Below are 24,292 nucleotides of genomic sequence, written 5' to 3'. Positions count from 1 at the left end.
TGTATTACCATCTATTTCTATGAATGGAAAAGATGATTGCAGTTGTATTGATACAATTCCTGAAAGCCTTCTCCTGATCGCAAACCTTTGAAATAAACATTTTACATTAGTTTGTTCATTCTGGTGAAATCTGGTTTGCTGCTGGTGGGGCAAAAAGGGAAAGAAAAAGGAAATGTGTGATGTTTTGCACCACTTTGTGTAAATTTTATTTCATTATTTAAATTTTAATTGCTATTGAATAACTTGTATATGTAACATGCTGATGCATCCAGTACTGGTCACACTTCTGTATAGTTTGTGTTGCATTTTTGACACTTGCGTTTTAATAAAAATGCTTTTTCTTTCAGAAATATTATATTCTTCATTATTGGTATTCCAACAGAGGCAAGAAGAGTGATGGAAGAGTAACTTTACCTTCCTATGCACATGAGGGCTTTTGTCATTGCTGGTTTTGATTGTTTGTGTCGCAGGACTAGTGAAAGACTACCTGTACCAAACCTGGGTCAAAGTGGGCACCTTTCAAATGTAATATTTTAAGTGCTGTGATTTTTGCAGCCTAATGTGCAGTGAACTGGAGTGTAGGGTAGGAGTACAAGTCGACTCTTGGTCCACCGGTCGCTTGGCTTTCACTTTAAGGGAGGCTATTGAAGTGGCTGTGTCGTCTTCCACACGCGTTTGGACAGCGGGAGGAATCCCACGCACACACGAAGAGAACATGAGAATTTCATACACACTGAGCCAGATTTGAACCCAGATCTGACACCATGGCCCAGTCGCTGCAAAACACCTGTGCTACCTGCTATTCCACTGTGGCACCACTAGAACTGTACTTGTGACCCGTACATTGTATGTTTAATTCCCAGGAAGCGCTGCACTGGTGTAGTGGTGGTATTCAGTTGTACAACTGGGGAAAACTTAAACTCAGTCTGCAAGTTTTACAGCTTATCCAACTATTGTTTTGTGTAGAAAATAAGTAATACCACATCTGAAAGGGAAATGACAGGTAAGTTTTTAAAAAAAATTTCTGGAACAGCTGACGGGCAGCCTTTATTTGAGCCTTAAGACACCTTGTCCCCAACCCTCCTCGCCTTTCACTAAGCACTGAATCTTTTATACCTGCAGGGGTTCAAAGGGTGTCAAGAAAGAAAAATGAGGAGTCGAGTTTAAGTAACTGCATGGCTTTCCCATCGCAAAATGTAAGGATGTTAGTGTGAAATTCCAAAGTATGTGGCAGTTTGCAGCTCAGTTCCCCATTCTGAGAGTTTTAAAATTGGGCATTTCAACTCTGCACTAAATATTACTAGTTGCACTAAATCAAACTAGGTGCGTAGTGTTTATAAAGGGGCCGTGCACGCTGTCTACATACAGGCCTAGTCGTGTACTGTGGGTTTTAGACATCGCCGTTAGAAGTGTGGACAACCATTGTGTGAGGTGCAGCATCGTTTTCACTGGTTCTGCGAGATAACTTTAGTTTCATATTTTGTTTTTAAGTATACAGAAGGATGCTGCAGGATGTTGGTTGTCTGCGTAGTTTTCATTTTAGTTGTCACTTTCCATTTGTGTAGAAATTTGACTTGCTTTGCCTAACAAAACTGGGGCAATTTAACATTTAAATGGTAATTGTGTAAATGCCATTCCTTCTGCAGCTGATTTACCTTGTCTTTTTACCACCTACATTCCTATTTGTGAAAGAGTAGACGTTTTGACAAAGAACATAGAGCAAAAAGATAAGACTGTGTTTATATACTGATTTCTGCAAAGGCTGTAAGAAAGGAACTGCGCCCACTGCCTTGGTCACCACTAATTTTTCATCTTTCCTTTCTGTGCCTCATCCTGTTGGGGACCTGATACTACCGACAAGGGGGGTATTACAGAAAGAGTGACAAGCAGAAAAGTAATAGTTTTGATTCAAGAAGTTATAAAGCCCACTCCATTCAGCTCCCGTAAACTTGTTTCTCAGCAACACATGAAAACATTGGGAGAATTCGGTGAACCGACTACACTGCTGACTACAGCACACCTTTTACATCAAATCAAAATGTAACGAAAGTAAAATAATTACAATTTTTACGTTTTAATTAATAATTACATTTATTAATAGCTTTTCAGGGAGGTACAGCAATATTGCTTTAATTTGTAAGTTAAAAGAAATACGTAAGTGAGCAGACATTGCTGTCGTACATTTAACAGCATCCAATTAGCATTAAATGCAACAAAGGAGATTTTCAGATGAAATTCCTTTCACTGGTGCGGAGTCTTTCAACAGCCTGAGCCTAGTGACCACTAGATGGAACCTAGCACCAGCTGTTCCTCCGGGCACTTCTCTGGAGGGCAAATTTGCTTTTCATACTCCCTTCACTGGTTCATAATCTAATAAATATCTGTCAAATGAGGAAAAAAGTAGTGTTTAGATTTGTGATATCATTGTGATGCACAGATTTCGCATTTTAAATCTCAGCAATGAAAACCGAAAATATAGCACATGACATAAGAAGCTGATGATGTGCTGTTCTCCCTTTAAGAGCAAAACTTGTACAGCTTGTTGGGGTAGAATTCCTCTCATGTGTCAGTTGAACAGTGTGCAGTAAGAGCCCTGCACTCAGCTAAGCAGGTTGGCAAAATCAGTATGAAATGAGCCCACGGTAACAAGAGTGTTTCAAGTTTCAAGTGATGAAGCACCACCCTTCCAGTTCTTTTTGAGAGAAAAGTATTCTGTTCTATGTTAAAAATCCATGGTTGGATCAGCTCTGGACCTTTTGGGGGCAGTAATAATTCAGCCTACTTTTTTAAGGTTCTTTACTGGCTTGACTGGTGTCCTACATCCCACACGCCATATCCCAGTTACCTCACTCAGAAGGGCCCAGACGTCGGAGTCTGAGTGAATGACCAGGCGTATGGCCGATATCTTCTCCATCAACGGATCAATCGTTCCTTCTGCTACCCCATTGACGAAGGCACCTAGAGCGACGAAGGAAAGAAATTCTCTTTTGGCATCTAGAAATAGAGTTGTGTTGAGCTGCCTGTCCTCGAACTCTTAAATGTGATATTTACATTGATTCTTCTTGCTGATCCTTTGCTTCAAACCACCTTACAACGACTTACCCATTTAGACAGCTGGCTAATGTTTAGTGGAGCAATTTTAGGGTCAGTACCTTGATCAAGGACACTAGGAGATGGAATTCAAAGCCGGATCCTCGGCATCTCTAATTACTAAAATACCTGCCGCATGAGGAATGTTTGTTGTTCCAGTATTTTCTATCACTGTATTGTTGTATTCTGCTGTACACTCAGGCATTCCCTTGAAAAGTGTCTAACCCTAACTACCGTAACAATATCTATATGTTTGTTGTGCCACAAATAAATGCTGTCAAATGAACTCTCTGTCAGCAACATTTCATAATTCCAACAGTGCATCAGTGTTCATGTTGTACATTATACCTTTGTGAATACTCGTTTTAATAAACACCACTGGCCACTTTTAATGCGAGGAAAATACCTATTACGATGAAGCCATCGGTAGATGGGTGCTTGTCAATTTTCCAGAGCACTGAACTCTGTTAAAAGAAAATTGCAAATTGTTGCACATTTTTAACAGTTATTATTTTTTTCATGTCATTAGCTATGCATTTGAAACAAGACGTTAAGTACTTTGACAAAAGCACTAAAGCAATGTGCTCAGACCTGTTCCGTGAGATGAGAGATCATTCTGCCAAGGAGGCATGACTCAAATTTGTGTTCTAAAAGGCACTCACATCACTAGGAAGAACCTCCACCGTAGTATTGTACAACTTGTCTCCATTTGTTTCAATGTTTCCACTGCGAAAGAGGTAGCTGGGAAAAGAGGGCCCATTCCGTCAAATCGTAAAAACGTTTTAAAAGATGCTGAGAAAAGCTTTAATTAGTAATAATTTCATAATTTTTCACATAGGCTGTCAGTTCACTATGCATGGCTGACAGTCAGCACAAGGGTTAAGAAAGTTTGCAGCCTCCAGGTTGCCAGTTCAGTTCGTAGGAACGTCACTTGTATGGTTCCGAAACGTACTGGAGTATAAATAAATAAATAAATAATCAGATTTGAATAAAAGCATCAGCTAGACAATAAAATTACAGTTATTTAAAAAAACTGTCCCGGGAATGTGAACTCAACACCATCCCCTAAACCCAATTTATTACTATAAACAAAAATCTAATCGGTCCTAATAGTACATTTATATTTATTCATTTTGTAGACACTTTTTTCTAAAGCAACTTCCAACGAACACTATGTCGTAATATCAGACCATGCCTTATTCACTGATGGTACTACTAGATACACTACTTACAATGAGTCACTCATCCATATACCAGCGAAACATACAGTCTCTCTCTTTCTCTCTCTCTCTCTCTCTCACACACACACACACACACACACACACACACACACACACACACACACGGTGATTTTTTCTATGGTCACCAATCTCCCTATGGATAGTGCTGGGTCATGGACCACTTAAGGCCAAGCTGACCCAGAGGAAACGTGCTTACCCTTTCACTGGTTGTGGCTGGTGGAAACTGATCTGGACAAAGTCCCCTATCACAGGGGACATCCCCCAGAAGAAGTCCTGTCCCAGGTAGGCCCGTTCCAGGGTGTGGCTCTCATAAGCCGTCAGGCTAGTTTTGAGCTCTGCTGGGGGGTTGGTGTGGGCTTTGAACAAGGTCTGTTTGCCAAAGTCCCTGTCCTAGAGTAAATAAGTCATGAGACCAAAACAATGGATAAGCAGTCTCCAGTGAATAAACATTTGAATCACAGCCAGCTCATCAATACCCCATGTGTATTTTTTTCCAGAATTTAACCATGTTCTGGCATAGCATAATGTGAAATACCACTAAATCGCAGCAGATTCTTTGCTCACATGTGCATTACAGCACTAAAAAACAATGCTGTAAGACAATATTCCACATTCCACACAGTACATATATATATTTACAGTATATATTACAGTTGTTACACAGGACAGAAATTGTACAAGCTATGGATCCATGTTGCATGACTGAATTAGATATATTTCAGATATCCTAGGAACGCACAAAGTACCTCCTTCATCCAACCTCTTCCATAACTGGAAAAAGCAGTCACACATGAACATATGCATGACTGTGACTGATGCTGAACCAAACTGCTCCATGCTCAGTGATAACTCACATACTTCGGAAGTTTCAGTAGACGTGTGTTCATGTGTATACACGAGACAGGAGGGAAGAAATTATTTTCAAGTCCTTTTCTCCATAATTCATATAGCGGACTATTTTTCTGCAGAGATACAGAGGAAAATAGAAACCTAAACATTATCCACTCACTTTCAGCTTTTGAATTTTCCCTTTCAGTGAGGAGTGGATCCCAATGTGCTGAAAGAGTGACGGTTTGTAGCGACGCCTCAAAACATCCTTCTTCCTGCTGCAGTCTTTCTGTTTCGAAAACAAACCCATATTTAATGCCAGTATTGCTGACAGATAGTATTTTCTATATTTAAGGGCATCTTCAGTGTTATTGGTTTGGCATGTTGAACAAACTTTCATCATCAGTATTTCCCAAATCAGTTTTTTCAATTAACGAGTAAATAAAAAAGTAAATCTGAGAATAGCTGTGTCTTACACTGTTGCATTGGGTTTGAGGACAGAGCAGACATGCAGAGGGACCAAAGCTGGATTTTTTTTTTTTTTTTGCTCCCCCACATTGATTTGGACAGTTTTGAGTTTTCTCAAAGAGGAAAAACAAATTCAACCCAGCCTCTTCATGAAAACACACAACAGTACTACTAACTTCTACAGAACAACTGTAATATCTTAGTCAGCTCTCAGGGTTCTCTCTTTATACAATCTCAGTGGTCACACCTGGTTCTCATTTTCCCATGAGCCACATCCAGGTGTGGATATTAATATGGGTGAGGAACTGCTAATCTACTGGGATTTTCATGCACAACCATCTCTAGAGTTTACAGAGAATGGTCAGAAAAAGAGAAAATATCCAGTGAGCGGCAGTTATGTGGGCGAAAATGCTTTGTTGATGCCAGAGGTCAGAGGAGAATGGCCAGAGTGGTTTGAGCTGATAGAAAGGCAACAGTAACTCAAATAACCACTCGTTACAACCGAGGTATGCAGTAGAGCATCTCTGAGCACACAACACATCGAACCTTGAAGCAGATGGGCTACAGCAGCAGAGACCACACCAGGTGCCACTCCTATCAGCTAAGAACAGGAAACTGAGGCTACAATTTGCATGGGCTCACCAAAATTGGACAATAGAAGATTGGAAAAACGATGCCTGGTCTGATGAGTCTCGATTTCTGCTGCAACATTCAGATGGTAGGGTCAGAATTTGGCATAAACAACATGGAAACATGGATCCATCCTGCCTTGTAGCAATGGTTCAGGCTGGTGGTGGTGGTGTAATGGTGTGGGGGATAATTTCTTGGCACACTTTGGACTCCTTAGTACCAGCTGAGCATCGTTTAAACACCACAGCCTACCTGAGTATTGTTGCTCACCATGTCCATCCCTTTATGACCACAGTGTACCCATCTTCTGATGGCTACTTTCAGCAGGAAAGCGCGCCATGTCACAAAGCTCAAATCATCTCACTCATGACAATGAGTTCACTGTACTCAAATGGCCTCCACAGTCACCAGATCTCAGCCCAATAGAGCACCTTTGGGATGTGGTGGAACGGGAGATTCGCATCATGGATGTGCAGTTGACAAATCTGCAGTAACTGCATGATGCTATCATGTCAATATGGATCAAAATATCTGAGGAATATTTCCAGCACCTTGTTGAATCTATGCCATGAAGAATTAAGGCAGTTCTGAAGGCAAAAAGGGGTCCAATCCAGTACTACCAAGGTGTACCTAATAAAGTGGCCAGTGAGTGTACATTCAATCTGTGGAAGCCCACATCTTCAATGGCAAAAGGATACTTAAAATAAATTCTATGCAACCTGGAGCCAAACTTTCATTTGAGAATTTCAGAATTATTTAAATTCTGGCTACAACGACCATTCACGGTTGTAGGAGTGACTTTATTTCAGAGAATGGAATCTGAAACGACCTAAATGGTAGAGAATCCTGTATGAGGAACCAGTACTACTGTAGCATGATTTGGCTATTGGTCAGTGTTACGCTAATTGTAAGTGGTATGTAAATAAGTTGCACTCATTTACATTTACATTTATTCATTTAGGAGACGCTTTTGTCCAAAGCGACGCACATCTCAGCAAAAGTACAATTCATGCATTACATTGAGACAACGAGACATAGCTGCAGACATGAAAGCCTCAAGCAAACCTACTTTTAATTACAAACACACCTTGTAGTTATGTCATCTATGTTGAACATCCATTGATTGAATATTTAAGGCATAATTTAAATCATATTTAAAAAACGGTTTTCTCGGTGACACTGAGTTTTATGTATATTTATATCAATGCAAGGTATTAATTACATCACAATTACCATTTCTTTTGATGCCTGCCAGTTAATTAGGATATTATACCTTGTTACTTTCCCAATCCATTATCTAGGCAAAGACATGCACAAATCACCTTACTTACTACAGTGTGATACCCTAGCAAACGTAAAATATCAGCTAGAAATCCATAGACTCCTTCATCAGGTCTACGTACCTCACCCTTCTCTGGATGGCAGACCTTCACCCACAGAATATGGTCCAGCAGCCAGTCAATGGGCTTGTCCTTGTAAAACATTAAGATAAACTCCACAAGCATCGGGAGGTCTGACGTTCTGAACATTTTACCTGGGGAATTCATGCAACCACAACACACTGTATCAAAACACATTTCTATTTATTCATTTAGCTGACACTTCTCTCCAAAGCAGTTTACAGTGTTAATCTACTTACAGTTATTTAGCCATTTATACAGCTGTGTAATTTTGCAGGAGCAATTTTTAGGGTAAGTACTTTACTCAAGGGTGTGAGATTTAAACCTGCAACCTTTGGGGATAAAGGCAGCAACTCTAACCACTATGCTACCAGGTATCCCTACCAGCTGCACATGATGTCCTTCTCTAATGGCCAATGCACAGGAGCACTGAATCTATGGAAGAATGTCTCCTTTACTTTCATAATTACATTTTCAGGTTAATATCACATGGTGTTTATTCTCAAAATCAAGTTTGAGTACATTCAAAAGTGACAACTGTCTGATGTTGTGCAAATCTGTAAGATTCCTGTAAGACAATTGTTCGATACTGAGCTCTACAAGGGTTTTTCTAAATATCCATTACTTAAAGACAACCGTTGATTGCATTCAGGTATCTTGTTACTTTCTCTGTGCTATCAGATAGCTCTCCACAAAGTGGGGAGCTTTGCCTTCAACTGTTCTACTGTGCCTCGAGTTACAACGGCATGAAACTCTGTTGATGTTCTGTGATGCTTTGAAATAAAGAACTGTGAACATCTTTGTTTCCAAGATGAGGTGTATCTCATAATATGTAAAGTGATACAATACACAATGCAAAAAAATCTGATTTGATTGTTTGCTAGATACAAACTTCTGTAAACAGTATCAAGAAAAGTTGTAGATCACATAGGGTTACCAATAAATCCAAGTTGTGAAAACTCTAAAATCAGCCAGTCTTCAGGGTTCTGTTTTGCAAATGTCTTCATAGCTTGCAAATAACCCTCCTTTGCAGCAATGTCATCTTCCAGCTAAGAATTTCAGAGAAAGATATCGTCCGTCACTCATGCAGTTTTTCCAGACACACATTGTCCACCCTCTCAAAAACAGTTTATTCACCAAAACCTTTTACAGCCTGCTAATAATGCTGAAGACTGATGGTTTCACACCAAATCACAACCACTGTACCTGTGCCCTCTGATGCAAGAGTTGAGCAAAATCAAGTGGTTCAATAACCCGTATGTGTTGACAAGGGGTCGATATTTTTAACTTACAGAAATGATTTAGCATCGCCTGTGGTGCTAAACAGAACATACTTTTTGCTTCAAAAATTTGCTTTATCTGCTCATTTCCCAGTCCCACCAGTTGACTGTAAGTTCACCTACAAAAGCTAACACTACTACACTGCAATAATGCAAGAAACTTCACAGTAAATTTTTATTTTCACTGATGTAGTTTAGTGTCTGCGATGGACTGGCGTCCTGTCCAAGGTGTGCCCCCAGGCTTTGAGCCCATTGGTGCTGGGATATCTTTTGGACTGGTACAACCTTGACCACGACACGCAGTTAACGAAAGTAAGACTGAGTAAGTGAATTTAGTACGGTAACTATGGAAGAAACTAAAGTGCTTTACCGTAGCTGCTGTTGCGAGCATTTCAATGAAGAGGTTGCGAGTACTAGGTGTATTTAAGATGTTGTGTTCAGCTCCCCAAGGAGTAGGAAGTGGAAGGTAGTCTGTGTGGAGCTGGAAGCTGAGACTCTTGTGAGGTCATACCTGACCATCGAACCAAGGTCGACAAGCCAAGTAGGTGGCCAGACCAAGCTAATGGAGCTTCCTCTCAAAAGATAGGATTGCCTCTCTTCTATTATCTCACCTACTTCTACAATGTCGCTATCTTCTCCAGAAATTCTTAGTGGCCCAGAGAGAGATAGAAGTACTTCGAATAAGACAGGGGCCTTTGTTAAGGGACCCCCACCCCTTCAAAACCTATACAAAAGAACAAGGAGAAAGGAGGCCAGAGCTTCAATTTGGGTTTTTCGTTCATTAAAGTGGCTTCTTTCCCTGAACCTGTGCTACAGACACAGATCTTTAGAGCATGCCCCCATTTTAATAGCAGGGGTATTATACGTTAAGAAGCACAAACGTCCTAATCAAACAGTTGACTGTTGTCTTTTACTGCAGATCTCATCTAATGTCCTTGAAGTGTCCTTGTTTCAGGCAGTCATGATGAAGGTCTTAGGTACATTTCGCTATGCTGTTACCTGCACGTAATAGGATCCTTTTTGCTGAGCATAGAGCATCAGGAAACTGTAATCCAGGTTCTGCTTTGTTCTCCATCTGAAAGGAAAAATTGGAATTAACAATTTATTACCAATAAAATGTAATGCATATTATGCTTTCTTCCTGAGCTTTGTTTTGGGTCACCATTTTTCTTGTAACAAAACCGAAATAGTGTATTTAAGTAAATGTAACTTGAATACCTGTATTTTTATTATTGAAAACTGACAATATCGAACAGAAAAGATTTCTGAACGAGATGCTTACTTCACTCTCTCTTTGCTGTCGCCTAAAGTTTCCTTGAGTTGACTGAAACTGGGGTAGAAATGTGGGGAAGCTGTTACAACCTCAAGAATGCCCGAGTTCACCTCATCAGGGAACCTGCAAGGGACAAAGATCCAAAGCATCAGTCATCTTTCTGTGGCAAGTCAAATGACAAACACCATTGAGAAGTTCAGGCATGTGCATACAAGTTACCGCTGTTTTAATAATGTAAGCAATTGCGAAGGCAATTCCATGCCACTGTCATAACATATTGGTATTTATTGTGCCTCCTTAATTTGTTGCACCAAACTGATTCTGTGCTGTACAGGGTGTCTATAATTAAATATTTAGTAGAGCATAAATTATTCTACGTTCACCGGCTATCCAGTGTACATGTTTAGCTCGCTTGTGACATTTCTGTGTTACAAAACACAGGAAACAAGATACTCACTTTGTCATTATACTCTCTGCCACACCTTGAACATATGCAGAGTCAACCTGGAAGGGGGGAAAGACTAAAAAAATTAAATATCAGGGAAGGGGATTTTAATATTTATGACACAGGTCAGAGTAAAATCGTATTTGATCTCACATATGCAGTCAGTATGTGTTTTTAAAAATGGACTTGCTCAGTTATTCTGGAAGGTTTGTCATTTTGTAGACCCTCTGTCAAATTTAACCATCAGTGTTTTTCGTTATATACAAATACTGATAAACAGAGCTTCTACATTCATTCACCTCTTTACAAAGACGTCACCCATGAAATAGTGCAGTCTGGAGATTCTGCTTGTTTTGGATCAAAAATGCAGGTGGTTTCAAAGACATCACATTCATCACCTTCTGACTCTGACTCCCAGACTGCTGAATAGCAATTACATATATGGTGCACAGGTACATTTGAAACATCGGTCATGTTTCGTATAAAAAGGAGGTGGAGCTTATTGCCCTCACCTGTACAACCAGTCACACACACCTCTGCCACGAAAACAATGACGACAATGTCTGTCAGTTCCTCTGGAGACAACTCATAGAAGAGCGAGCTCAGCGTGCTGATCAGGTAACTTTGCTTCTCCCTTTTCACCGTCGGAATGCCCAGAACCAGGGACACTGTCAGACCCACAGACACGAAATTAATTGCAACGTTTTACATACAGGGTTCGCTACATTGTCTGGGCCTTTTTTCCACAGAAGGGTCATCAAAACAGAAAGAGAAACGAGACTATGTGAGATCGGTGGAAACTCATAAGCATATCTCACACACACACACACACACACACACACACACACACACACACACACACACACACACACACACACTCTGGCTGAAACTGCTTGCCCCAAGCGGGGTTGGGGTGAACCGGAGCCTAACCCGGTAACACAGGGTGCAAGGCTGGATGGGGAGGGGACACACCCAGGACGGGACGCCAGTCCATCACAAGGTACCCCAAGCGGGAACTCGAGCTCCAGACCCACCAGAGAGTAGGACCCAGCCAAGCCTGCTGCACCATCGCACCCCCAGAAAAACATATCAGAAAATTCTCATTGTACTGATCTGAAAGACAGCATTGTGGAGCATTTGTGTCCTGCGATATTGCCATAAGGATTATGATAATGAGGATTACCTGGGGGAGAATGTGCAATGAAACATTTATTTCTGCCAAAATTTCAGTGCCAATAATGTTATCATTGCCAAGGAAAATCAACAGGACGATAAATGCAGTGAGATCTTTGCTAAGTTCAAAATCAGGATGTCAGGGTATAACACACCATTCTGACTGAAGATAATTGATTAAAAAGACTTAAATGGGAGGAAACAAGCCAGCAATAACAGTAATTCAGATTAAATGGCATGTTATTCCAGGCGAAGCAACAGCAGAGAGAAGAAGTTCCCTCTGACCTCCAGTTCTCCCTTTTCCGAGAAGCACATTGGGGGTCAGGCTGTCTTCATGCTCCTTCAGGTGGGGTAGGTAGATCCAAGTGTTGGACATCTTATTAAAGGATGGGGCACCGTGACGCATCTCTGCATGCCCAACTACAGACGCAAACGAGGATGAGAATGTAACTGCTTGCCATTAAACTTTCCGTTTTAACCCGACAAGTGTAAATGAAAAGGCGCAGCCTATTTAATAATGAAAGGAAGAATGTTTCGCAGCATCTCATATTAGGTGCATGATGTATAAGAAACTCAGCAAGCCTAGAGGTTAGTACTAGTTCACTAGCAAGACAGAACAAATTTCTTTTTGTACTTCCTGCTTCAACAAAAAAAATGTCCTTCTGTCAAGTATAGAACAGCACACCTGACCAGGCACATACGTTCACAGATCTAAGTACACACACATTTTCAGAACCGCTTGTCCCATACAGGGTCACGGGGAACCGGAGCCTACCTGGCAACACAGGGCGCAAGGCCAGAGGGGGAAGGGAACACACCCAGGAGGGGATGCCAGTCCGTCGCAAGACACTCCAAGCGGGACTCGAACCCCAGACCCACCGGAGAGCAGGACTGCGGTCCAACCCACTGCGCCACCGCACCCCCAGATCTAAGTATCCCTCTCATATTAGCTTCCTGGCTGAACCATTACACACTATGACAAAGTCTGAGATGTCACAATGGCTCTGTAAATGAAGGAAAAGGGCCAGTAAAGATGGGTATAAATTTGCTTTTGGTGCAAGTGAACATCAGTGTTGCAATTCCAGCATTTTTAATGTGAATAAAAGTCAGAACATTAAACACAAAGTCGCCAAAATTCTTAATTCAAAAAGGCCATTACAATTAGAGGGTATGGAACCAGTCCATATTGTGTAGCTATAGTCAGATTAAATAATACATTCAGCTATAGTTAAACCATAAATGAGACCATGATATTACATTAAAAAGACCTTAACAGCGTGGTATGGTGGGTAAATGACTCACAGCGTTTGGGTTATGTGACTGCGTATAGGTTTGAATCCTGACCAGTCAGAGTCTGCATGTTCTCTTTGTGTTAATATGGGTTCATTCCTCCCACAATCCAAAGACATTTGTTTTAGGTGAATTGGTGACTCTTTGTTGCTCATAGTGTGTCAGTGAATTTATGGATTACATTGACCTGCTGTACAGATGGATGTATTGTGGGCCATTCAGTGCAGCCAATCTAGCATTATAAATCACCGTTGCCAAAGGTGTCAAATAAATCATTGTATGTTGCTTTGGCGTCTGCTAAATGAATAAACAGCAGACTTCAAGGATTTCAGATTTCATCCACCCTCTGACCATTGCAGTCAACATTAATCTGGAAATTTCCCCCTTTTAAATTATATGCCACAGATGGTATCACACCCTGACGCTTCTTATTCCTGAATTTAGTAAATGACAACACAACAATTTATTAAGCAGTTTTTTTTTTTTTTTTAAATTTCCCCTTCCACAGCAAAGGCTTCTGGACTCCAATGCAATATTTCATTCCAAACATTTTCTACATTAACAGTAAAGATGAGACAATGCAGCAGGTTAGAGCGTAGGATTAACAACGTTAAAGGAGGAAACGATGCTGAGACCAGAGTCTAAGTTTTAATTATAACCCTATGGCTGAGAACAGAAGTCATACTCAGAAGCCATGGTCCAACACCTACCTGTCTGATTTGTGGTGGAGCTGGTCTGCTCCTTGGTGAGGTGTTCAAGCCTGTCTAAGACTGTTCTCAGTTCTCTGGACAACTGTATGCCTCTTTCTTCTGCAGCAAACAATTCTTCATAGAAGGCCATCAACTGAGTCTCTGTGCTTTTTTCTCTTGTATCTAGACAATCGAAAAGAGAAACTGCTGTTGGTTTCTGTTAGCTAAGTACCATCAAGATATTCAGAATTTTAACCGAGCTTTCATACATTTAAATAACTTTTGCTCCAAACAGAGGCAACTTTTTCAGGTTAGGTATACTATACGACTAATGTGACATAAAATACAGGCATAAGGCATGTTACACTATTTTCTTTGTCCATAATCAATTGGCATTCATCACCTTTCTGATGGGTTGTAAATATCATAGGGAATTTTGGACTGGGAGAGATAAATTAGTTAAGCAAATAATTTACTCAGTCAAGGGACACACATTCAAGACACATGCCCTAGCCTTCCTGAAATTGGAAGGAAGACTATTTATGGCTCTGTGGTAATTATTCAATTAATTCTTGACTTAATCAAATAAAGTGAACAAAGTCGGAGAGAAAAAAGTGCATGGCCCTATTCATTTGATGAAGCCTAATGCTGGTGAGATGGTGGCACAGCAAGTAGCGCTGCTGTCTCATAACACCTGGTATATGGGTTTAATCCCTGCTCAGTCTGTGTGGAGTTTGCCTGTTCTCCCTTTGTCTGGGTAGGTTTCTTCCAGGTGCTCTGGTTTCCTCACACAGTCCAAAGACATGCTGTTCAGGTTCACCCATAGCATGTGTGTTCCACTGATGTGTGGATGAGTGACCCATTGTAAGTAGTGTATCTAGCAGTTTAAGTCCCCATGGTGAGTAAGGGGTGTGGGCTGGTAATGCTACATAGAGTTCATTGGAAGTCGCTTTGGAGAAAAGTGTCTGCTAAATAAATGTAAATGAATACTTAATTTTGTGACCAAAAGTACAACGAATAAAAATTTTTCAAATAAAGTTGTGTGTTTTTCATTCTTTTAGTTATAGCTACACAATGCCATTGTCGCCCCGTCATACTTGTCCAGGTTAACGAGCGAGGTGGGGGTTTCTGTTGGCAGCCCCATCAGCACTGAGTCCGACGTATCGTCCGATCCCGCTATCCGGGAACACCTGTACCACTTCCTGGAGGGTTTCCTCGATCTGGAACAGGCGGGGACTGGTCATGCAAGCTTAGCGGGGCGCCATGCGAGGAGACAGCATGGTGCGGCTGATTGAGCATTGCTGAGTCTGCATATTTACATTACATTTATTTATTTAGCAGACACTTTTCTCCAAAGCGAATTCCAATGAACTCTGTGTAATGTTATCAGCCCACACACCTTATTCACTGTGGTGAGCAAAGTAAACAAAGGCAAAAGCTGCACTTTATCCAGGCAATTAAAATGTGATTGCTTTAAAGCAGCTTGGAGATGTGCTCTTGGTCAAAGATGGGACACACAAACATAGCTGACTAATAACAGCATGTCTATCCAATCGCAGTTTCCTAGGCAACGAGCACATGGATGGACCTTACGTGTATCTGTCACACAGCAGTGTAGTGTGAAACTTTGCTACATTTATATTTACTTATTTAGCAGACGCTTTTCTCCAAAGCAACTTCCAATGAACTCTATGTAGTGTAATCAGCCCACACACCTTATTCACCACAGTGACTTACACTGGGTCACTCATCCATGCAACAGTGGAACACACACACTCTCTGTCACTCACACACTATGGGGGACCTGAACAGCATGCCTTTGGACTGTGGGAAGAAACCAGAGCACCCGGAGGAAATCCATGCAGACATGGGGATAACATGCACACTCCACATAGACTGAGCAGGGATTGAACACACGTCTCAAGTGCTAAGAGACAGCAGCACTACTCGCTGTGCCACCATGACACCCACCCATACATATGTGGAGGATCAGGAGAGCAGACTCAATTGCTGATGGTTCACTTTATTCGTATCACACGGGGTTGCACCCAGAGAACACAGCAGAACCGTCAGGTGAGGAGAACGTCTCTCAGCTGGAGGTTCCACGGCCAGGCGCGTCAGAGCAAGTGCTTTTTACTGCGACCCAGGGGTTGTCAAGGGAGGGGTCACGGTGACCGTGTTGTTGCCGGGTACGCGGTTGTAAGGGGCAGGAATGCCAGCGACAGTCATTGGATTTTACGATTTAATTTTATAATATTTTTATAGGATCCAGAAGAAAAACAATAAGTGTCATACTACGGCATTTGCTATATTGCTATATGGAAATAACCCTCCAATGAACACCCCATGTGGAAACTTTATGTGTCACCCCAAATAATTGCATATATCTCTTTCCAGCGCTATATCTCTAATATTTTTTGACCCTGATACCTGAGAAGTTGTCATGCTGCTGATTACAATATCAGTTTTTTAGCCTTCTGCTATAATCAGTTGATCACACTGGTTTGTAACCATAACCATCTGCCTTTTCTCAGGTCTTTCAAAAAGACTTAAAACACTTGCAGTGACACAGAGACTTCCAAATCTAAGTCTAAAACTGCCCTGACACTTTAAAGTGCCAGTATCACCCTTTATTTACCTCCTCGTTTTCCATGACAGTGCAATAAAATCCTCAAGCAGAGAGCCACGGTTGTTGTAGTTGCTGGGTTACCAGTAAGACACTTTAGAAGTTGTCTCAGAGTGACACTTGTGTACTTTTCCCAGAGTTATGCAGAAGAATAACGGGGGGACGGGGGTCTGGGACATCCCTCCAATGTTCAAGCAAACCTAATTTGTTCCCTCAAAATTTGTATATCTTATATACAAAAATGTAACAGTATCAGTGCCTTATCAGGTCAAATTTCTGTTTTATTTAACAGTGATTGATGTTGGGGGGTGCGGTGGCGCAGTGGGTTGGACCATGGTCCTGCTTTCCCGTGGGTCTGGGGTTCAAGTCCCGCTTGGGGTGCCTTGCGACGGACTGGCGTCCCGTCCTGGGTGCGTCCCTTCCCCCTCTGGCCTAACGCCCTGTGTTGCCGGGTAGGCTCCGGTTCCCCGTGACCCCGTATGGGACAAGCGGTTCTGAAAATGTGTGTGTGTGATTGATGTTGTGACCACACATTAAAAGATTAACATATAAAATTACATTTATATTATTTACATATTTAGTTTACAGAGACATTTACATGCAGCGCTAAACGAACGTTGTGAACGAAGCCTCAGACCAATATGATATCAAATGGTTTGTCATTCTTCGCACCTCTATGTAACACTTAAGTATATTAAGATAAACTAAATCCTTTTCTGTTATCATTTTAGTTAATCCACTGCTGCAGCACTAGAATCTCCAATAAGTTTACTCAGTTTGGTCAACAATAATTAAATCAGAAACAAGCAACTACATTCACAGGTGATATGTGTTTTTTTTGCATGATAAACTTTACAATATGTCTGGAAATTTAAATATCAAAGACAACTACACACACACACATTTTCAGAACCGCTCGTCCCAGACGGGGTCGCAGGGAACTGGAGCCTAACCCGGCAACTCAGGGCGTAAGGCTGGAGGGGACACACCCAGGACGGGATGCCAGTCCATCGCAAGGCACCCCAAGCAGGACTTGAACCCCAGACCCACCGGAAAGCAGGACTGTGGTTCAATCCACTGCGCCACCGCACCCCACCGAAGACAACTAATTATACTCTATACTCTTCCTATATATATAATTATTATTATAATTATTAAATATATAATTACGGGCACAAGGGAGTACAGGTGGAGCAGGTGCTTTTGTGAAGAACGACTGTTCATGTTAAAGCACGTTCCTCTCATTCCTCCCTCAGTGTCACTGTCAGTGCTACTCAGTGTCAGTACTTACATAGAAATTGTAACGAAAGCAGCTACACTTTGTTTGCACTTGTCATAAGAGAACAGCAGACAACAGTGTCTGAAACTTACTTTTTCCACATTTGCTGTTAATTTGAGGCTTAGTGCTCCCGTTATTTTCATACATATGTATATACTGTATGTGTATATATATATATATATATATATATATATATATAAAAAATTCTGTGACTACATTGATTTCGGAGACAAGTTTCACAACATTGGCTAAATTAAACAAACAAACAAAGAACACACATATACTCTCACCTTTTTGGTTGTGAAAGGTATGCCAGAAGACACTAAAAGTCAGTGAGAGACTCAGGAAGAGCACAATTCTGCCACAGATGAACCTCATTTCATCCAACAAGGTCTTCAGCAGCACATTGATTCTTGCGTCCGCACGATTCTAGAAGTTATTTATATATATGTACAGTATATATGTAAAAAACTTGAACATAAATTACAAGGAAAGAGGCCGCGTTAAAAAGCGAGAGCACACCTAAGGTATCATCAGTTAAGATACAAAAAAGGATAAAACAAAGTGGCGGCTGTGTCACTTGGACTCTATGGTTAAATGTAATGAAGGCGTCTTCTCATGACAACGGACTCCTGCCAAACTTTACACACCCCCCTTTCATTCTAAGTGTTCAAAAGACAGGAATTAAGGAAGTACTGGTCCCGACTGAGAGGTCTCTGCCTCCCTCTGTAGTAAACAGGTAAAGTTACAACTAACCAGCCAAGGAATCTTCCTAAGCACTTGGTCTCATCTGACTAGTTTAGCTTTTTTTATTTAAAGGAGAATAATAATAAAAAATAAAAATATACGTATAATGATAGAAAAGAGAACACAAGTGGGTTACAAGATCAGTGTACTGAGAAAAAAGAAATACTTACAGATACAGGTAAGCACAGCACAATGCTAGAAGGTGCTAGAAGGTGGCATCATGAACAGAGATGTTGGAGGTGAGCTCAAGTGTGGAGTGTCAAGTCAGAGGATCGGTGTACATTCTGTACCGCGGCTCCACGGTACATTCTCGTGTACTACCATGGAGCCGTGAAGATTTTAAAAACAAAGAATGGAAACTGGAGAACTCGGAACACAGCGACTGGGACACTCGTAGAACAGGGAATGTAGAGAGGTGATGCACAGAACACTCAGAAAAGGAGACAAGACCACAAACACTAGGTGGCACTTTCAGCCACTCAAAGTGGCACACACTGCTCTAGAGCCCACAGCCTTATGTTGCAAGACACATCCTTTTAAAGACCTGGTGATCAAATGATTGGGAACTGGTGTGCTGGGTTCTACTAGGCTGGGGGCTCCTCCGGAGGTCGCCAAGTCTATTGACCACAGAGTTGTGACAGCTGTGTCATATAGCACTATCAAAGAAGTTCTTAAGGTGACAAAATTTTCTAAAATTCATTTCAAATATGACGCAGCACAAATGTTAATTCTTCTAGTGGAGGGACGTTAGACACGAGTCAGCCACATATTTGTGGAAGGAGCTTCTGAAGATGGACACAGAATTTTTTTCCTGTAAGACATGGAAAAAAAAAACAGATGCACGAACCAGTGTCCTCCCTTTGACCACTTAGTGGAATCCCATAGATATTTTTTTCTAGAAAATGTTACACATCTTAGCTATTTCAGGCAATACATATTTTTATTTTGTAGGAGAAAAAGAAATAGAAGATACACACACACACACATTTTCAGAACCGCTTGTCCCTCACGGGGAACCGGAGCCTAACCCGGCAACTCAGGGCGTAAGGCTGGAGGGGGAGGGGACACACCCAGGACGGGACGCCAGTCCGCCGCAAGGCACCCCAAGCGGGACTTGAACCCCAGACCCACCGGAGAGCAGGACTGCGGTCCAACCCACTGCGCCACCGCACCCCCTGAAATAGAAGATATTTGTTGATAAATTGACCAGTTAATCAAATTGAATTAAATTAAGTTTATTTTTATGTATCACTTCTAAATCAGCCGTCATAGAATGCTGATTTAAAACAAGGGAGCAAGGGGGAACTCTAAATCAGCAGACATCCAGCCTACTAGCAAGTACCTTCTGGTTCATCTACACATTGTAAGTCAGCAACGCCTGGAAAAACTTTGCACATGGCTTGTTTTACAAACTCAAACTTACCAAGTTATTTAGTTGTATTTGTGTATCCAATGCCTCTGTTCAAGATAGATTACAGTATTAAGTTAGTGAAAAACATACGCTTAGTATCAGATGATGACGTTCCAGCTTGAAACACTGTGGTGTGGCTGACAAGATCAGCATAGCAGCAGACACTATCATTTAACAGAAGAAGGTTAAACTATACAAAACAGCTTAAAGGCAAACCTGCTACAAAGAATCAAGATTTAAGAACACCATGAGATACTATGACAAAGATTATGTTGCACAGAAATGATTTTTCCACCGTTCCAGGATGGGGAGTGAAGAGGTGAGCCTTGAAAAGCCAATGGAAAGTCATAAGAATGGTAACACCTGAAGCTGGGTGTAAGCTCATTCCATAGTTCAGGAGGAAGAGAATAAGCAATTATTTTGCATGTGCGTGGGAAGGGTGGGTGCAGAGGGAAGAGAGAGCAAAGGTTATGCTGAGAAAAGTAGGGAGAGAGGAGGTGTCATGTAGGAACCTGTATAGTGGGATGATGGTTTTAAACTGGATTCTGGCTGTCGTGGGAAGTCAGTAGACAGACAAGAGGGGGCGGTTAGTGAGAGTGATGCATGTTATGCACTAGAAATGCAGAAACAATAATATATTTTATTTAGAAATATTTTAGAAATATTAACAGTTATATATTTTAACTCATTACTTGCTAATAGAATATAGGAAAACATTGTACTTGAATTTTTACTTTGATTTTCTGCCCCATCTAGGAAACCAGTTTTGTTTACTTAACAGACACCTTTCTCCAAAGCAACTTCTAATGAACTCACCCACCCAGGGGGAAGGGACACACACAGGACGGGATGGCAGTCCATCACAAGGCACCCCAAGCGGGACTTGAACCTCAGACCCACCACAAAGCAGGAGCAGGCCAAACCCACTGTGCCACCACACTCCTGTAAAATATTGTATAACTGTTTATTCAATGTATCTGCTGCCTTGCACCCCATGCATCTGGGATAGCCTCTGAACTGCTGCAAGGTATACAGAGCAATGACTGCAGTAGAATTGCAAGTTCATGCATACACCAATAACCACGTAATTGATACCAGTGTCCAGCAATAAAATCAGGTACGCTGGCTCTTCAACCTACAGACATAGTTGGGACAGGAAGCCTTTTCTTAACATAGCTGATTTGTAACTCCAAAATTACTGCTTAATCATTATCAATAAAAACAGACTTCCATTTACTCACAGGTTAAGATACAATATGTTAAACCTCAAATACAGCTATAATAAAAGTATTCTGTAAAACTTTCATCCATTATCAATAATCACATTTCCCAAGGTCAGATGACAGTGTTCTCTGCTGCGGGGGGAGGAGGGGACACCATTTCCTAAAGCTACCTGTGCAGTAGATCCCATTTCAATGAAATTGCTTGAAGATTTGCTAGCATCCCATCTTTATCTGAACATTTTGCCATACCCAACCAGTTTGGAGAGATGTAGAAAGATATCTGTGGATCCCAAACAGACTACATCATGTTCTCTTGTTGCCCTTTGCCCAAATCACCCTGGACTATTAATCAAATGTGGCTACAGAAATGGTTGCGTAAAGAGGTGTCAGATATGTCATTTTGTATAGGGATTAAATTATGAATTTCAAAATTGTAAGAAATCATTTTAACCTACCCATTAGAGACTAATATAAATGACTACAACTACAGCTCTTCAATGTAACCTTTGAAAAGGAGAATAGACTACACAGAGAATTGACTAAAACTGAGAAATAGCTCTTTACACTAAACAGCAGATGTATGGCCTCTGAATTATACCCTGTTTTATCAAGTAGAGGGTATTGCCCATGCAGTGGGTTTGGACTGTGCCTGCTCTCTGGTGGGTCTGGGGTTCAAGTCCCACTGGGGGTGCCTTGCAGCAAACTGGCATCCTGTCCCAGGTGTGTCCCCTCCCCCTCCAGCCTTGCACCCTGTGTTGCCAGGTTAGGCTCCGGCTTGCCATGGACCCTGCTTGGGACAAGTGGTTTCAGCCTGTGTGTGTGTGTGCTACAAGACTGCACTCCCTCTCCTGAACCTCCAGGAGCAGAACTCCAGGTCATTCACAGAATCTGTCTCACTCCAATGCATTGTCGCAATATATTCACAGGGACATCTCATCTCTATTCAAATGCAAAGTCTCTCCCCCTACTTTATGCTTTTATTGCGGGAATGTGACAAGATACAATTTACTGGGCTGGGGTACACACAACCATAACCAAGTTTGTCTCCATCTATTTTCTATTAAACAACATCCCAGACTGATTTGTAAACAAGGTATTTCTGCTAATTATTCATATATATGTATACTTAGAAAAGGAATGCATTTTAATTGTTGCGTCCGGATGTATTGTAGCTAGTATTGTAACAACGCGCATTGCCGCGAGTTTGAGCGGGAAACTTATTTAATGTAAATAGTGACATTATGGGAAAATGTGAATAAAGTGTGCAACCACTGGGGGGACTTATGGGCAAAATAAAGGTGTGACAGTGTTCCCCAGTGAAAGAAAAAAAAACCTGGCAACGCTAAGCAGGCTGGGCAGGCTGACTTGAGGTCCGGATCGTTAAGGAAACTGGGTCCTTGCACCGAGAGCATTATTTTCTTGCGTGCTGGTATTGCAATACAATGTTTATTATGAACACTGACTGTGCGCACTTTTTCACCCCATCCGAACCCAGAGCGCTGCACGCCACAGCATAAAGGCCCCACCTGAGAACTGTTCACTAGTGCACAGTGCAAACTGTAAAGTACAGAGAAGAGGGATAAAGACACACATGGTGCATCCGCACAAAGGTGAAAAAAGAAACACTGATCTGTGAGTAGGACTCGAACACGGAAGGGTGACGAAATATCGGACCAGAACAATGGACCTGGGCAGGAGTAGACAGGACAGGCACTCGGGACCGGAACATAAACACCAGTGGAACAAGATTTTGGAACAATGTGCGTAACCAAGATTCACAATTAAATCTCAGTGGACCATTTCTTAATTCTTTCACAATCTTGCCTCCAGTGTTTGCTCCTGTTATACGTGACTGAACACCAAATTGTGAGCGGGTGTACAGGTCTGAACTTGTGGGATGCAGTGGCGCCTCCTCTGGTCACTAGGGGTATTGTCCCAGTAGGTCATGGCATTAATGCTGCAGTCAATACATTTACGTTTACATTTAGTCATTTAGCAGACGCTTTTCTCCAAAGCGACGTACATCTCATGGAAAATACATTGTGTGCATTACTTTAGGAGAAAGAGAGACATACAGTAGTTGCAAACATGTGATTCTTAAGTACAGTTAGTTAGTTACTTTCCACCATATGAAGCAATGTTCATCACACGAGTTGCTGCATAAAGCTTTATCCAAATAATTGACAATTCCTAATCACATTCGTAATTGTGATCCTATGTGGATGACTGAAGGGCCTGAATTTCTTTCCCTTGAAAAATTAACATTTAATTTGTGCAACAACAAATTAGGAAACAAGGAGTTTTATAATATCTTTACACCCTTCTGGAAGGTATTAGAAAGTGCTACGCCGTCATACCTGCAATATATTGTAACCTTTTGCTTGAACCTACTTTGTCTTCCCGTGTATCCATTTTACCTTGAAAATATTACAGTTTGTGCATGTGACTGTAAACGCTACGAGAAAGTAAACACTATGAGAACGTATGTAACAAAGTATAAGTATAAAAAAATACTAAAGTGTACACACACCATCTGAAATCGCTTGTCCCATATGGGGTCACAGGGAGCCAGAGCCTTAAAGTATAAACACTGTGAAAAAGTATATAAAAAAGTATAAGTATGAAAAACACTAAAATATAAACACTATGAGAAAGGATCATGCAGGATAGGATATGAATACATTTGCAGGGTACAGTGTAAAACTTGATTAAAAAATCTCTCTGTCTTCACTTTGACTGTGAAGTCAGTCTGACAGCAAAACACAGCAGCCCGAAATCTTTCAGAAGAAGCTGTTTGGTCAGATCCTCACAGTGCAGCAGCATGAAGACTGCAGCAGCAAACAGGAACCATAGAGAGAGCCACTCCACTCTTACACAGCATCTGGTGCCAAAGACACCGCTGGAGGATTTTCAAGTCCCTCATAAAATCTTGCCAAAATCTGGAAACTCTGACACTAAAGCACATATTATTTCGAAACCCATCACACATTTTAGGAAAATTCCAGAGTCCAAATCACAAAAAGTTTTTGTCCCTTGTTTTGAAACCAATCTCTGTAGTCTGTAACTTACTGTCATGGTTAATTATTAACTGATTGATTTTAACTTGTTTTGAATCATTTTAAAGATCACGATACTTTTTTACATGATTGTACAATCAGTTAACAGAAATGGAAAATGCCAGAGTTGAGCAAACAAGGAA

The 24,292-nt window shown here is 41.3% G+C and overlaps 1 protein-coding gene across 2 annotated transcripts; it reads right to left on the bottom strand.

The window, feature by feature from the left end:
* Nucleotides 1–2,101: 2,101 nt before the first annotated feature.
* On the bottom strand, nucleotides 2,102–18,324 carry LOC108930856 (alpha-1,3-mannosyl-glycoprotein 4-beta-N-acetylglucosaminyltransferase B). 2 transcript variants are annotated; one of them, XM_018746335.1, is made up of 15 exons: nucleotides 18,003–18,324; nucleotides 13,829–13,990; nucleotides 12,114–12,248; nucleotides 11,190–11,323; nucleotides 10,668–10,714; nucleotides 10,220–10,333; nucleotides 9,937–10,012; nucleotides 8,595–8,706; nucleotides 7,661–7,791; nucleotides 5,341–5,448; nucleotides 4,528–4,721; nucleotides 3,753–3,831; nucleotides 3,497–3,554; nucleotides 2,846–2,958; nucleotides 2,102–2,381 (listed from the first exon to the last, which is right to left on the bottom strand). In XM_018746335.1, exons 1-15 carry the CDS (start codon nucleotides 18,088–18,090, stop codon nucleotides 2,364–2,366), a joined length of 1,569 nt encoding a protein of 522 aa, XP_018601851.1. In that variant the 5' UTR covers nucleotides 18,091–18,324; the 3' UTR covers nucleotides 2,102–2,363. The 2 variants fall into 2 exon arrangements, with proteins under 2 accessions (XP_018601851.1, XP_018601852.1); XM_018746336.1 differs by lacking the exon at nucleotides 12,114–12,248.
* Nucleotides 18,325–24,292: the final 5,968 nt, after the last annotated feature.

This window comes from Scleropages formosus, chromosome 5, assembly GCF_900964775.1.
Source record: "Scleropages formosus chromosome 5, fSclFor1.1, whole genome shotgun sequence".
Lineage (NCBI taxonomy): Eukaryota > Metazoa > Chordata > Actinopteri > Osteoglossiformes > Osteoglossidae > Scleropages > Scleropages formosus.
The sequence above is the reverse complement of the archived record's forward strand: the minus strand, read 5'-3'. Positions and strand labels throughout refer to the sequence as shown.

Excerpts from the sequence above, each read along its gene's own strand:
- LOC108930856 (XM_018746335.1), bottom strand. The coding sequence starts at position 18,090 with ATGAGGTTCATCTGTGGCAGAATTGTGCTCTTCCTGAGTCTCTCACTG. Across the intron at positions 12,249-13,828 it reads CTCCACCACAAATCAGACAG|TTGGGCATGCAGAGATGCGT; the intron begins GTAGGTGTTGGA and ends TTGCGTCTGTAG. Across the intron at positions 2,959-3,496 it reads CGATGGCTTCATCGTAATAG|GTGCCTTCGTCAATGGGGTA; the intron begins GTATTTTCCTCG and ends TCGTCGCTCTAG.